The sequence below is a fragment of the Oncorhynchus keta genome, unplaced genomic scaffold (assembly GCF_023373465.1).
Source record: "Oncorhynchus keta strain PuntledgeMale-10-30-2019 unplaced genomic scaffold, Oket_V2 Un_contig_3749_pilon_pilon, whole genome shotgun sequence".
In the NCBI taxonomy this organism is placed as follows: Eukaryota; Metazoa; Chordata; class Actinopteri; order Salmoniformes; family Salmonidae; genus Oncorhynchus; species Oncorhynchus keta.
In genome coordinates, this window is record NW_026287410.1 from 56,133 (window position 1) to 69,678 (window position 13,546).

Sequence of the window (13,546 nt, forward strand, 5' to 3'; positions counted from 1 at the left end):
TCATGACATACAGTAACTACCAGGTTATATTAGGTTCTCTCCTGACATACAGTAACTCATGACCTCATAACATACAGTAACTACCAGGTTATATTAGGTTCTTCTGACCTCATGACAGTAACTACCAGGTTATATTAGGTTCTCCTAACATACAGTAACTACCAGGTTATATTAGGTTCTCCTGACCTCATGACATACAGTAACTACCAGGTTATATTAGGTTCTCCTGACCTCATGACATACAGTAACTACCAGGTTATATTAGGTTCTCCTGACCTCATGACATACAGTAACTACCAGGTTATATTAGGTTCTTCTGACCTCATGACATACAGTAACTACCAGGTTATATTAGGTTCTCCTGACCTCATGACATACAGTAACTACCAGGTTATATTAGGTTCTCCTGACCTCATGACATACAGTAACTACCAGGTTATATTAGGTTCTTCTGACCTCATGACATACAGTAACTACCAGGTTATATTAGGTTCTCCTGACCTCATGACATACAGTAACTACCAGGTTATATTAGGTTCTCCTGACTCAGTAACTGACATACAGTAACTACCAGGTTATATTATCCTGACAGGTAACTACCAGGTTATATTAGGTCCTCTCTGACATACAGTAACTACCAGGTTATATTAGGTTCTCCTGACATACAGTAACTACCAGGTTATATTAGGTTCTCCTGACCTCATGACATACAGTAACTACCAGGTTATAACTACCAGGTACCAGGTTATATTAGGTTCTGACCTCATGACATACAGTAACTACCAGGTTATATTAGGTTCTCCTGACCTCATGACATACAGTAACTACCAGGTTATATTAGGTTCTCCTGACATACAGTAACTACCAGGTTATATTAGGTTCTCCTGACCTCATGACATACAGTAACTACCAGGTTATATTAGGTTCTCCTAACTACCAGGTTATATTAGGTTCTCCTGACCTCATGACATACAGTAACTACCAGGTTATATTAGGTTCTCCTGATCTCATGACATACAGTAACTACCAGGTTATATTAGGGTTACAGTAACTCCTGACCTCATGACATACAGTAACTACCAGGTTATATTAGGTTCTCTCTCATGACATACAGTAACTACCAGGTTATATTAGGTTCTCCTGACCTCGTGACTAACTACCAGGTTATATTAGGTTCTCCTGACATACAGTAACTACCAGGTTATATTAGGTTCTCCTGATCTCATGACATACAGTAACTACCAGGTTATATTAGGTTCTCCTGACATACAGTAACTACCAGGTTATATTAGGTTCTCCTGACATACAGTAACTACCAGGTTATATTAGGTTCTCCTGACATACAGTAACTACCAGGTTATATTAGGTTCTCCTGACATGACAGTAACTACCAGGTTATATTAGGTTCTCCTGACATACAGTAACTACCAGGTTATATTAGGTTCTCCTGATCTCATGACATACAGTAACTACCAGGTTATATTAGGTTCTCTCCTGACATACAGTAACTACCAGGTTATATTAGGTTCTCCTGAGTACAACTACCAGGTTATATTAGGTTCTCCTGACCTCATGACATACAGTAACTACCAGGTTATATTAGGTTCTCCTGACCTCATGACATACAGTAACTACCAGGTTATATTAGGTTCTCCTGACCTCATGACATACAGTAACTACCAGGTTATATTAGGTTCTCCTGACCTCATGACATACAGTAACTACCAGGTTATATTAGGTTCTCCTGACCTCATGACATACAGTAACTACCAGGTTATATTAGGTTCTCCTGACCTCATGACATACAGTAACTACCAGGTTATATTAGGTTCTCCTGACCTCATGACATACAGTAACTACCAGGTTATATTAGGTTCTTCTGACCTCATGACATACAGTAACTACCAGGTTATATTAGGTTCTCCTGACCTCATAACATACAGTAACTACCAGGTTATATTAGGTTCTCCTGATCTCATGACATACAGTAACTACCAGGTTATATTAGGTTCTCCTGACCTCGTGACATACAGTAACTACCAGGTTATATTAGGTTCTCCTGACCTCGTGACATACAGTAACTACCAGGTTATATTAGGTTCTCTTGACATACAGTAACTACCAGGTTATATTAGGTTCTCCTGACCTCATAACATACAGTAACTACCAGGTTATATTAGGTTCTCCTGACCTCATGACATACAGTAACTACCAGGTACATGTTTCTGGTCTTTAGTTCTGGTTCTAGTTCTAGTTAAGTTCTGGTTCTAGTTCTGGTTAAGGTATGGTTCTAGTTCTGGGTCTAGTTCTGGTTAAGTTATGTTCTAGTTCTGGTTAAGTTCTGGTTCTAGTTCTGGGTCTAGTTCCGGTTCTGGTTTAGTTCTGTTCTAGTTCTGGGTCTAGTTCTGGTTAAGTTATGTTCTAATTCTGGTTAAGTTCTGGTTCTAGTTCTGGGTCAAGTTCCGGTTCTGGTTTAGTTCTGTTCTAGTTCTGGTTAAGTTCTGGTTCTAGTTCTGATTTAATGATAGTACTAGTCATGGTTTAGTTCTGGTTCTAGTTATGGTTCTGATTTAATAATGGTACTAGTACTGGTTCTAGTTCTGGTTCTGATTTAGTTCTGGTTCTAGTTTTGGCACGAGTCATGCCTCTATTGATGTTCTAGTCATGGCTCTAGTCATAGTTCTAGTCATGGTTCTATTGACGTTCTAGTCATGGTTCTAGTTCTGGTTCTAGTCATGGTTCTAGTGATGTTCTAGTTCAGGTTCTAGTCATAGGGCTAGTTCAGGTTCTAGTCATGGTTCTGGTTCAGGTTCTAATCATGGTTCTATTGATGTTCTAGTCATGGTTCTAGTCAAGGTTCTAGTTCTAGTCATGGTTCTAGTTCAAGTCATGGTTCCAGTCATGGTTCTAGTTCTGGTCATGGTTCAATCGATGTTCTAGTTCTGGTTCAGGTTCTAGTCATGGTTCTAGTCATGGTTCTAGTTTTGGTTCTAGTTATGGTTGTAGTTCAGGTTCTAGTCATGGTTCTAGTTCTGGTTGTAGTCATGGTTCTAGTCATGGTTCTAGTTCTGGTTCTAGTTATGGCCAAGTCCAGTATATGTCCAATACTAGTCTCTACTAACCTTCGCTCCAGAGTACTCCTCTTCTCCGTATTTGATGGATGCCTGCAGTTTGATCATCTGTGGGAGAGAAGGACAGAACATGGGTCAGAAGAGAGAAATAACTAAGAGAATATGGTTGAAGAATAGAATTATATCTCAGTGTGGTAAGATAACTCTACCTGGTAGTAAACATTATAAATCTAGCTGGTAGTAAACATTAGAACTCTACCTGGTAGTAAACATTATAAATCTACCTGGTAGTAAACATTAGAACTCTACCTGGTAGTAAACATTATAACTCTACCTGGTAGTAAACATTATAACTCTACCTGGTGGGTCGAGTAGTAAACATTATAACTCTACCTGGTAGTAAACATTATAACTCTACCTGGTGGGTCTGGTAGTAAACATTATAACTCTACCTGGTAGTAAACATGACTCTACCTGGTGGGTCTGGTAGTAAACATTACAACTCTACCTGGTGGGGCTGGTAGTAAACATTATAACTCTACCTGGTGGGGCTGTTAGTAAACATTATAACTCTACCTGGTAGTAAACATTATAACTCTACCTGGTAGTAAACATTATGACTCTACCTGGTAGTAAACATTATAACTCTACCTGGTAGTAAACATTATAACTCTACCTGGTAGTAAACATTACAACTGTACCTGGTAGTAAACATTATAACTCTACCTGGTAGTAAACATTATGACTCTACCTGGTAGTAAACATTATAACTCTACCTGGTAGTAAACATTATGACTCTACCTGGTAGTAAACATTATAACTCTACCTGGTAGTAAACATTATAACTCTACCTGGTGGGTCTAATAGTAAACATTATAACTCTACCTCGTAGTAAACATTATAACTCTACCTGGTAGTAAACATTATAACTCTACCTGGTGGGTCTGATAGTAAACATTATAACTCTACCTGGTAGTAAACATTATAACTCTACCTGGTAGTAAACATTATAACTCTACCTGGTAGTAAACATTATAACTCTACCTGGTAGTAAACATTTTAACTCTACCTGGTGGGTCGAGTAGTAAACATTATAACTCTACCTGGTAGTAAACATTATAACTCTACCTGGTAGTAAACATTATAACTCTACCTGGTGGGTCTGATAGTAAACATTACAACTCTACCTGGTAGTAAACATTATAACTCTACCTGGTAGTAAACATTATAACTCTACCTGGTAGTAAACATAACTCTACCTGGTAGTAAACATTTTAACTCTACCTGGTGGGTCTGGTAGAAAACATTATAACTCTGCCTGGTAGTAAACATTATAACTCTACCTGGTGGGTCTGGTAGTAAACATTATAACTCTACCTGGTAGTAAACATTATGACTCTACCTGGTAGTAAACATTATAACTCTACCTGGTGGGGCTGGTAGTAAACATAATAACTCTACCTGGTAGTAAACATTATGACTCTACCTGGTAGTAAACATTATGACTCTACCTGGTAGTAAACATTATGACTCTTCCTGGTAGTAAACATTATAACTCTACCTGGTAGTAAACATTATGACTCTACCTGGTAGTAAACATTATGACTCTACCTGGTAGTAAACATTATAACTCTACCTGGTAGTAAACATTATAACTCTACCTGGTAGTAAACATTATGACTCTACCTGGTAGTAAACATTATGACTCTTCCTGGTAGTAAACATTATAACTCTACCTGGTAGTAAACATTATAACTCTACCTGGTAGTAAACATAATAACTCTACCTGGTAGTAAACATTATAACTCTACTTGGTAGTAAACATTATAACTCTACCTGGTAGTAAACATTATAACTCTACCTGGTAGTAAACATTATAACTATATCTGGTAGTAAACATTATAACTATACCTGGTAGTAAACATTACAACTGTACCTGGTAGTAAACATTATAACTCTACCTGGTAGTAAACATTATGACTCTACCTGGTAGTAAACATTATAACTCTACTTGGTAGTAAACATTATAACTCTACCTGGTAGTAAACATTATAACTCTACCTGGTAGTAAACATTATAACTATATCTGGTAGTAAACATTATAACTATACCTGGTAGTAAACATTATAACTCTACCTGGTAGTAAACATTATAACTCTACCTGGTAGTAAACATTATAACTCTACCTGGTAGTAAACATTACAACTGTACCTGGTAGTAAACATTATAACTCTACCTGGTAGTAAATATTATGACTCTACCTGGTAGTAAACATTATAACTCTACCTGGTAGTAAACATTATGACTCTACCTGGTAGTAAACATTATAACTCTACCTGGTGGGGCTGGTAGTAAACATTATAACTCTACCTGGTAGTAAACATTATAACTCTACCTGGTGGGTCTGGTAGTAAACATTATAACTCTACCTGGTAGTAAACATTATGACTCTACCTGGTAGTAAACATTATAACTCTACCTGGTGGGGCTGGTAGTAAACATAATAACTCTACCTGGTAGTAAACATTATGACTCTACCTGGTAGTAAACATTATGACTCTACCTGGTAGTAAACATTATGACTCTTCCTGGTAGTAAACATTATAACTCTACCTGGTAGTAAACATTATGACTCTACCTGGTAGTAAACATTATGACTCTACCTGGTAGTAAACATTATAACTCTACCTGGTAGTAAACATTATAACTCTACCTGGTAGTAAACATTATAACTCTACCTGGTAGTAAACATAATAACTCTACCTGGTAGTAAACATTATAACTCTACCTGGTAGTAAACATTATAACTCTACCTGGTAGTAAACATAATAACTCTACCTGGTAGTAAACATTATAACTCTACTTGGTAGTAAACATTATAACTCTACCTGGTAGTAAACATTATAACTCTACCTGGTAGTAAACATTATAACTATATCTGGTAGTAAACATTATAACTATACCTGGTAGTAAACATTACAACTGTACCTGGTAGTAAACATTATAACTCTACCTGGTAGTAAACATTATGACTCTACCTGGTAGTAAACATTATAACTCTACTTGGTAGTAAACATTATAACTCTACCTGGTAGTAAACATTATAACTCTACCTGGTAGTAAACATTATAACTATATCTGGTAGTAAACATTATAACTATACCTGGTAGTAAACATTATAACTCTACCTGGTAGTAAACATTATAACTCTACCTGGTAGTAAACATTATAACTCTACCTGGTAGTAAACATTACAACTGTACCTGGTAGTAAACATTATAACTCTACCTGGTAGTAAATATTATGACTCTACCTGGTAGTAAACATTATAACTCTACCTGGTAGTAAACATTATGACTCTACCTGGTAGTAAACATTATAACTCTACCTGGTGGGGCTGGTAGTAAACATTATAACTCTACCTGGTAGTAAACATTATAACTCTACCTGGTGGGGCTGGTAGTAAACATTATAACTCTACCTGGTAGTAAACATTATAACTCTACCTGGTAGTAAACATTATAACTCTACCTGGTGGGTCTGATAGTAAACATTATAACTCTACCTGGTAGTAAACATTATAACTCTACCTGGTAGATAACATTATAACTCTACCTGGTAGTAAACATTATAACTCTACCTGGTAGTAAACATTATAACTCTACCTGGTGGGTCTGGTAGAAAACATTATAACTCTACCTGGTGGGTCTGATAGTAAACATTATAACTCTACCTGGTGGGTTTGATAGTAAACATTACAACTCTACCTGGTAGTAAACATTATGACTCTACCTGGTAGTAAACATTATAACTCTACTTGGTAGTAAACATTATAACTCTACCTGGTAGTAAACATTATAACTCTACCTGGTAGTAAACATTATAACTATATCTGGTAGTAAACATTATAACTATACCTGGTAGTAAACATTATAACTCTACCTGGTAGTAAACATTATAACTCTACCTGGTAGTAAACATTATAACTCTACCTGGTAGTAAACATTACAACTGTACCTGGTAGTAAACATTATAACTCTACCTGGTAGTAAACATTATGACTCTACCTGGTAGTAAACATTATAACTCTACCTGGTAGTAAACATTATGACTCTACCTGGTAGTAAACATTATAACTCTACCTGGTAGTAAACATTATAACTCTACCTGGTAGTAAACATTATAACTCTACCTGGTAGTAAACATTTTAACTCTACCTGGTGGGTCGAGTAGTAAACATTATAACTCTACCTGGTAGTAAACATTATAACTCTACCTGGTAGTAAACATTATAACTCTACCTGGTGGGTCTGATAGTAAACATTACAACTCTACCTGGTAGTAAACATTATAACTCTACCTGGTTGTAAACATTATAACTCTACCTGGTAGTAAACATTATAACTCTACCTGGTAGTAAACATTTTAACTCTACCTGGTGGGTCTGGTAGAAAACATTATAACTCTGCCTGGTAGTAAACATTATAACTCTACCTGGTGGGTCTGGTAGTAAACATTATAACTCTACCTGGTAGTAAACATTATGACTCTACCTGGTAGTAAACATTATAACTCTACCTGGTGGGGCTGGTAGTAAACATAATAACTCTACCTGGTAGTAAACATTATGACTCTACCTGGTAGTAAACATTATGACTCTACCTGGTAGTAAACATTATAACTCTACCTGGTAGTAAACATTATAACTCTGCCTGGTAGTAAACATTATAACTCTACCTGGTAGTAAACATAATAACTCTACCTGGTAGTAAACATTATAACTCTACCTGGTAGTAAACATTATAACTCTACTTGGTAGTAAACATTATAACTCTACCTGGTAGTAAACATTATAACTCTACCTGGTAGTAAACATTATAACTCTATCTGGTAGTAAACATTATAACTCTACCTGGTAGTAAACATTATAACTCTACCTGGTAGTAAACATTATAACTCTACCTGGTAGTAAACATTATAACTCTACCTGGTAGTAAACATTATAACTCTACTTGGTAGTAAACATTATAACTCTACCTGGTAGTAAACATTATAACTCTACCTGGTAGTAAACATTATAACTCTATCTGGTAGTAAACATTATAACTCTACCTGGTAGTAAACATTATAACTCTACCTGGTAGTAAACATTATAACTCTACCTGGTAGTAAACATTATAACTCTACCTGGTAGTAAACATTATAACTCTACCTGGTAGTAAACATTATAACTCTACCTGGTAGTAAACATTATGACTCTACCTGGTAGTAAACATTATAACTCTACCTGGTAGTAAACATTATGACTCTACCTGGTAGTAAACATTATAACTCTACCTGGTAGTAAACATTATAACTCTACCTGGTGGGGCTGGTAGTAAACATTATAACTCTACCTGGTAGTAAACATTATAACTCTACCTGGTGGGGCTGGTAGTAAACATTATAACTCTACCTGGTAGTAAACATTATAACTCTACCTGGTAGTAAACATTATAACTCTACCTGGTGGGTCTGATAGTAAACATTATAACTCTACCTGGTAGTAAACATTATAACTCTACCTGGTAGATAACATTATAACTCTACCTGGTAGTAAACATTATAACTCTACCTGGTAGTAAACATTATAACTCTACCTGGTGGGTCGAGTAGTAAACATTATAACTCTACCTGGTAGTAAACATTATAACTCTACCTGGTGGGTCTGGTAGAAAACATTATAACTCTACCTGGTGGGTTTGATAGTAAACATTACAACTCTACCTGGTAGTAAACATTATAACTCTACCTGGTAGTAAACATTATAACTCTACCTGGTAGTAAACATTATAACTCTACCTGGTAGTAAACATTTTAACTCTACCTGGTGGGTCTGGTAGAAAACATTATAACTCTGCCTGGTAGTAAACATTATAACTCTACCTGGTGGGTCTGGTAGTAAACATTATAACTCTACCTGGTAGTAAACATTATGACTCTACCTGGTAGTAAACAGTATAACTCTACCTGGTGGGGCTGGTAGTAAACATAATAACTATACCTGGTAGTAAACATTATAACTCTACTTGGTAGTAAACATTATAACTCTACCTGGTAGTAAACATTACAACTCTACCTGGTAGTAAACATTATAACTATATCTGGTAGTAAACATTATAACTATACCTGGTAGTAAACATTATAACTCTACCTGGTGGGGCAGGAGAGGTTCCGGATCCTGGTAAATAGGTTCCAGAACAAAACAGTCCAAAACTGAGAGGTTCTGGTTCCTGTTGTGGCAGGATCCGGCTCAAATGAAGCACTGATTCTACCTCTACCTTGGTATTATAACTTAATGTAGGAAGTGTACCTTGGTGTGGCTGGTAGGGTTGTCCAATAGAAAGGTAGCCTTCATGGCCTCGGGGTAGGCACAGGCCCCGTACAGAGACTGGGCGTAATACAGCCTGTACTCCTCCACCTCGGGGTGTAGCTGGGTCAGCTGCTCATAGCACTCTGCTGCGTTGGTGAAGTCCTGCATGTGGTAGTAGCAGTAGCCTAGCAGAGACAGGGCTGCCCGTGACTGGGAGGAGGAGGAGAAGGTAGAGGAGGAGGAGAATAAGAAGATTACGGACTCCATTCAATCCATATCGCCCAAGTTCAGCACTATATGGCGATTGACATTTAAAGGTAATGTTCCCGCATTCCATGAGATTGCAGTCACGGTAAACGCTGCATATATTGTCTATAGGTAATCGAAAATTACCTTTAAAATTTAAAGAACGCTATAGCGATGAAATTTGCAGATACGGATTGAATCGAGCCCTAGATGTATTGTCCAATGAAAGAGTCTGAGGGACAGTCTGTTTATGCTATCATCACAAGCTATCATGACAAGTCACTCATTAGCAAGCTAAACATTGGCTTGCCGGTGACAGCAATGGAGTTGGCAATAGCACAAACTGATCTGGGAGCAGGCTATAGGAGACGATAGACCTGGGAACAGGCTATAGAAGGAGACAACAGACCTGGGACCAGGCTATAGAAGGAGACAACAGCCCTGGCACCAGGCTATAGAAGGAGACAACAGCCCTGGCACCAGGCTATAGAAGGAGACAACAGATCTGGGACCAGGCTATAGAAGGAGACAACAGACCTGGGACCAGGCTATAGAAGGAGACAACAGACCTGGGACCAGGCTATAGAAGGAGACAACAGACCTGGGACCAGGTTATAGAAGGAGACAATAGACCTGGGACCAGGCTAAAGAAGGAGACAACAGATCTGGGAGCACACACACACACACACACACACACACACACACACACACACACACACACACACACACACACACACACACACACACACACACACACACACTACCTTCATCTGTTTCTGCAGTTCATTGCTGAGGATGTGGATAGCCTCTCCATACCGCCCATCTTTGATCTATAGGAGAACAGAGTTAGCAGCTAGTTATAAAATAATACATGAGCTATCTAGCTAGCTATGTTGTCACACTTAGTTCGTTAGCTAGCGTTAGGCTATAGCATGAGCCTTGAAATTGAAGGATATGTCAGGCTAACTTAATCAAAGTTAGCTAGCTTGCTATAGCCCCAATTTGTGAAATTCGTATTGTGACGCAAGCTAACTTGAATTCGCTATATAATCAACATGATAACTTGATAAAATACCACAAGTTAAAATAACCAGTTTCATTATCAGCTAGCTTGCTATCATGGCTAGCGTTGGTATCCATGGTATGTAACGTTAGCTATGCAAGCGACCAACTTCTCACCATTTTGTAGACAGTGGCGGTGTATTCGCCGTCTTTAATCGTTGTCAGTGTCATGATGTTGCCGCTAAATCTACAGTTCTCAAAGGTAAGACTATTTTCACGCGAAAAACGATTTCCGATTTACCAATAATCCCAATTAGTGCACCATGTTTAGGCGTCATTTACTTTTCTACACATTCAACGCACAGGAAGTGTTACTTAGCAACCGTACAGGAAACGGAAACCCCCGACGTTGAATAACTTTAAAACAACCAATGAGGAGCGTCTGTTATGAGGTATTACCATAGAGATTGACAGAGACCTTTAGTGGCCAAAAGGCTGTTTTAGTATGAGCAGCACCATTGAAGGCTTCCGCCATTCTTCTGCCATTTTAAAGTAGTCAAGTGGGTGGGGATTCCTATGGGTTGTAGCACAGACTATCCATTATATTGACCGAAAGTGGCCGATCTAACAATGAAAATAAATGTGTTAAAGGCAGTGGGAGGAGGCAAGATCAGGTAGAACCATTCTAGACAATGAGAGGGCAGATTCGCGTGTGAATAACAGGCACAACTTCGATATAATGTGTTTTTTTCTCAAAGTTATCTGGATGTCACATGTCCCTCTTATGTCAGTACACTCGTACCAACCTAAGCCTTACGAAACTTATATTCCATCAAATAAACCACACATAAAGATGAGTCCTCTATCTATTTCTTTGTGTAGGACACTTTTCCTGCAAAGAACATTTTCCAATTTTCTAATAAATGGAAAACACCAGTTGATGAGATTTAATGCTGCCCACCCCTTCCGTATCATGACAAGGTATGTTGAGATATATATATATAATTAAAAGCTCTATAGAAGTTTTAATACATTATTATTATTATTATTAGGTTGTGGTGGACTGTCATAATCACTGAAGTTAGTATACAAACTAAAAGTGTGCATACTTCCACCTGGAGGGTGTTGTCTGAACAGGTATAAAGACAAGGTTGGTGATTTACTGCCCCCTGGAGGGTGTTGTCTGAACAGGTATAAAGACACGGTTGGTGATTTACTGCCCCCTGGAGGGTGTTGTCTGAACAGGTATAAAGACAAGGTTGGTGATTTACTGCCCCCTGGAGGGTGTTGTCTGAACAGGTATAAAGACAAGGTTGGTGATTTACTGCCCCCTGGAGGGTGTTGTCTGAACAGGTATAAAGACACAGTTGGTGATTTACTGCCCCCTGGAGGGTGTTGTCTGAACAGGTATAAAGACATGGTTGGGGATTTACTGCCCCCTGGAGTGTGTCTGTTGTCTCTATCATTCTCTATGGTATGTACCTGCTTCAGGTAAGGCATGTGTATGAACAGCTGGCTTCTGAAGAATGCCACCCAAGGATACACCTCAGGGAAAGCTTTTAATTTCCTGATGATTATACAGGTACAAATCATAGACCCATAGGACTAACTGGAACTGAGTCTGAATGTAACCCACCTTCCACAATATCATTAAAACATGTATCCTCAGACTACCATACGGTGTATTTGATTGAACAATTACACAATAAAATATATTATCCTCTGATTGGGCCCAGTCTATGTGGTTTGCACTCATAGTAACAACAGTTCTACATCTATACTATTGACAGGTCACTCACAGTAACAACAGGCCTACATCTATATTATTGACAGGTCACTCACAGTAACAACAGTTCTACATCTATACTACTGACAGGTCACTCACAGTAACAACAGTTCTACATCTATACTACTGACAGGTCACTCACAGTAACAACAGTTCTACATCTATACTACTGACAGGTCACTCACAGTAACAACAGTTCTACATCTATACTATTGACAGGTCACTCACAGTAACAACAGTTCTACATCTATACTACTGACAGGTCACTCACAGTAACAACAGTTCTACATCTATACTACTGACAGGTCACTCACAGTAACAACAGTTCTACATCTATACTATTGACAGGTCACTCACAGTAACAACAGTTCTACATCTATACTATTGACAGGTCACTCACAGTAACAACAGGCTTACATCTATACTATTGACAGGTCACTCACAGTAACAACAGTTCTACATCTATACTACTGACAGGTCACTCACAGTAACAACAGGTCTACATCTATACTATTGACAGGTCACTCACAGTAACAACAGTTCTACATCTATACTACTGACAGGTCACTCACAGTAACAACAGGCTTACATCTATACTATTGACAGGTCACTCACAGTAACAACAGGCTTACATCTATACTATTGACAGGTCACTCACAGTAACAACAGTTCTACATCTATATTATTGACAGGTCACTCACAGTAACAACAGGCTTACATCTATACTATTGACAGGTCACTCACAGTAACAACAGTTCTACATCTATATTATTGACAGGTCACTCACAGTAACAACAGGTTTACATCTATACTATTGACAGGTCACTCACAGTAACAACAGGCTTACATCTATACTATTGACAGGTCACTCACAGTAACAACAGTTCTACATCTATATTATTGACAGGTCACTCACAGTAACAACAGGTTTACATCTATACTATTGACAGGTCACTCACAGTAACAACAGTTCTACATCTATACAACCAACATCCCAAATGGGACAAAGTTCATCCGAGAAACAGTGATGTCAGTGTAGATCAGTGAGAGCGGTCGAGGCACAGATATCCAATGAAATGAGTGTTTAAA

At 38.0% G+C, this 13,546-nt stretch overlaps 1 protein-coding gene across 1 annotated transcript in view; it reads right to left on the reverse strand.

Moving 5' to 3' along the window:
• Nucleotides 1–10,966, reverse strand: part of LOC127924156 (tetratricopeptide repeat protein 30A-like) — a 55,105-nt gene extending 44,139 nt beyond the window's left edge. The window contains 4 exon segments of the mRNA XM_052508623.1: nucleotides 3,123–3,179; nucleotides 9,424–9,633; nucleotides 10,434–10,499; nucleotides 10,849–10,966. Of these exon segments, the coding sequence (XP_052364583.1) occupies nucleotides 3,123–3,179; nucleotides 9,424–9,633; nucleotides 10,434–10,499; nucleotides 10,849–10,902 (387 nt within the window). The 5' untranslated portion in view covers nucleotides 10,903–10,966.
• Between the last annotated feature and the right edge of the window lie 2,580 nt (nucleotides 10,967–13,546).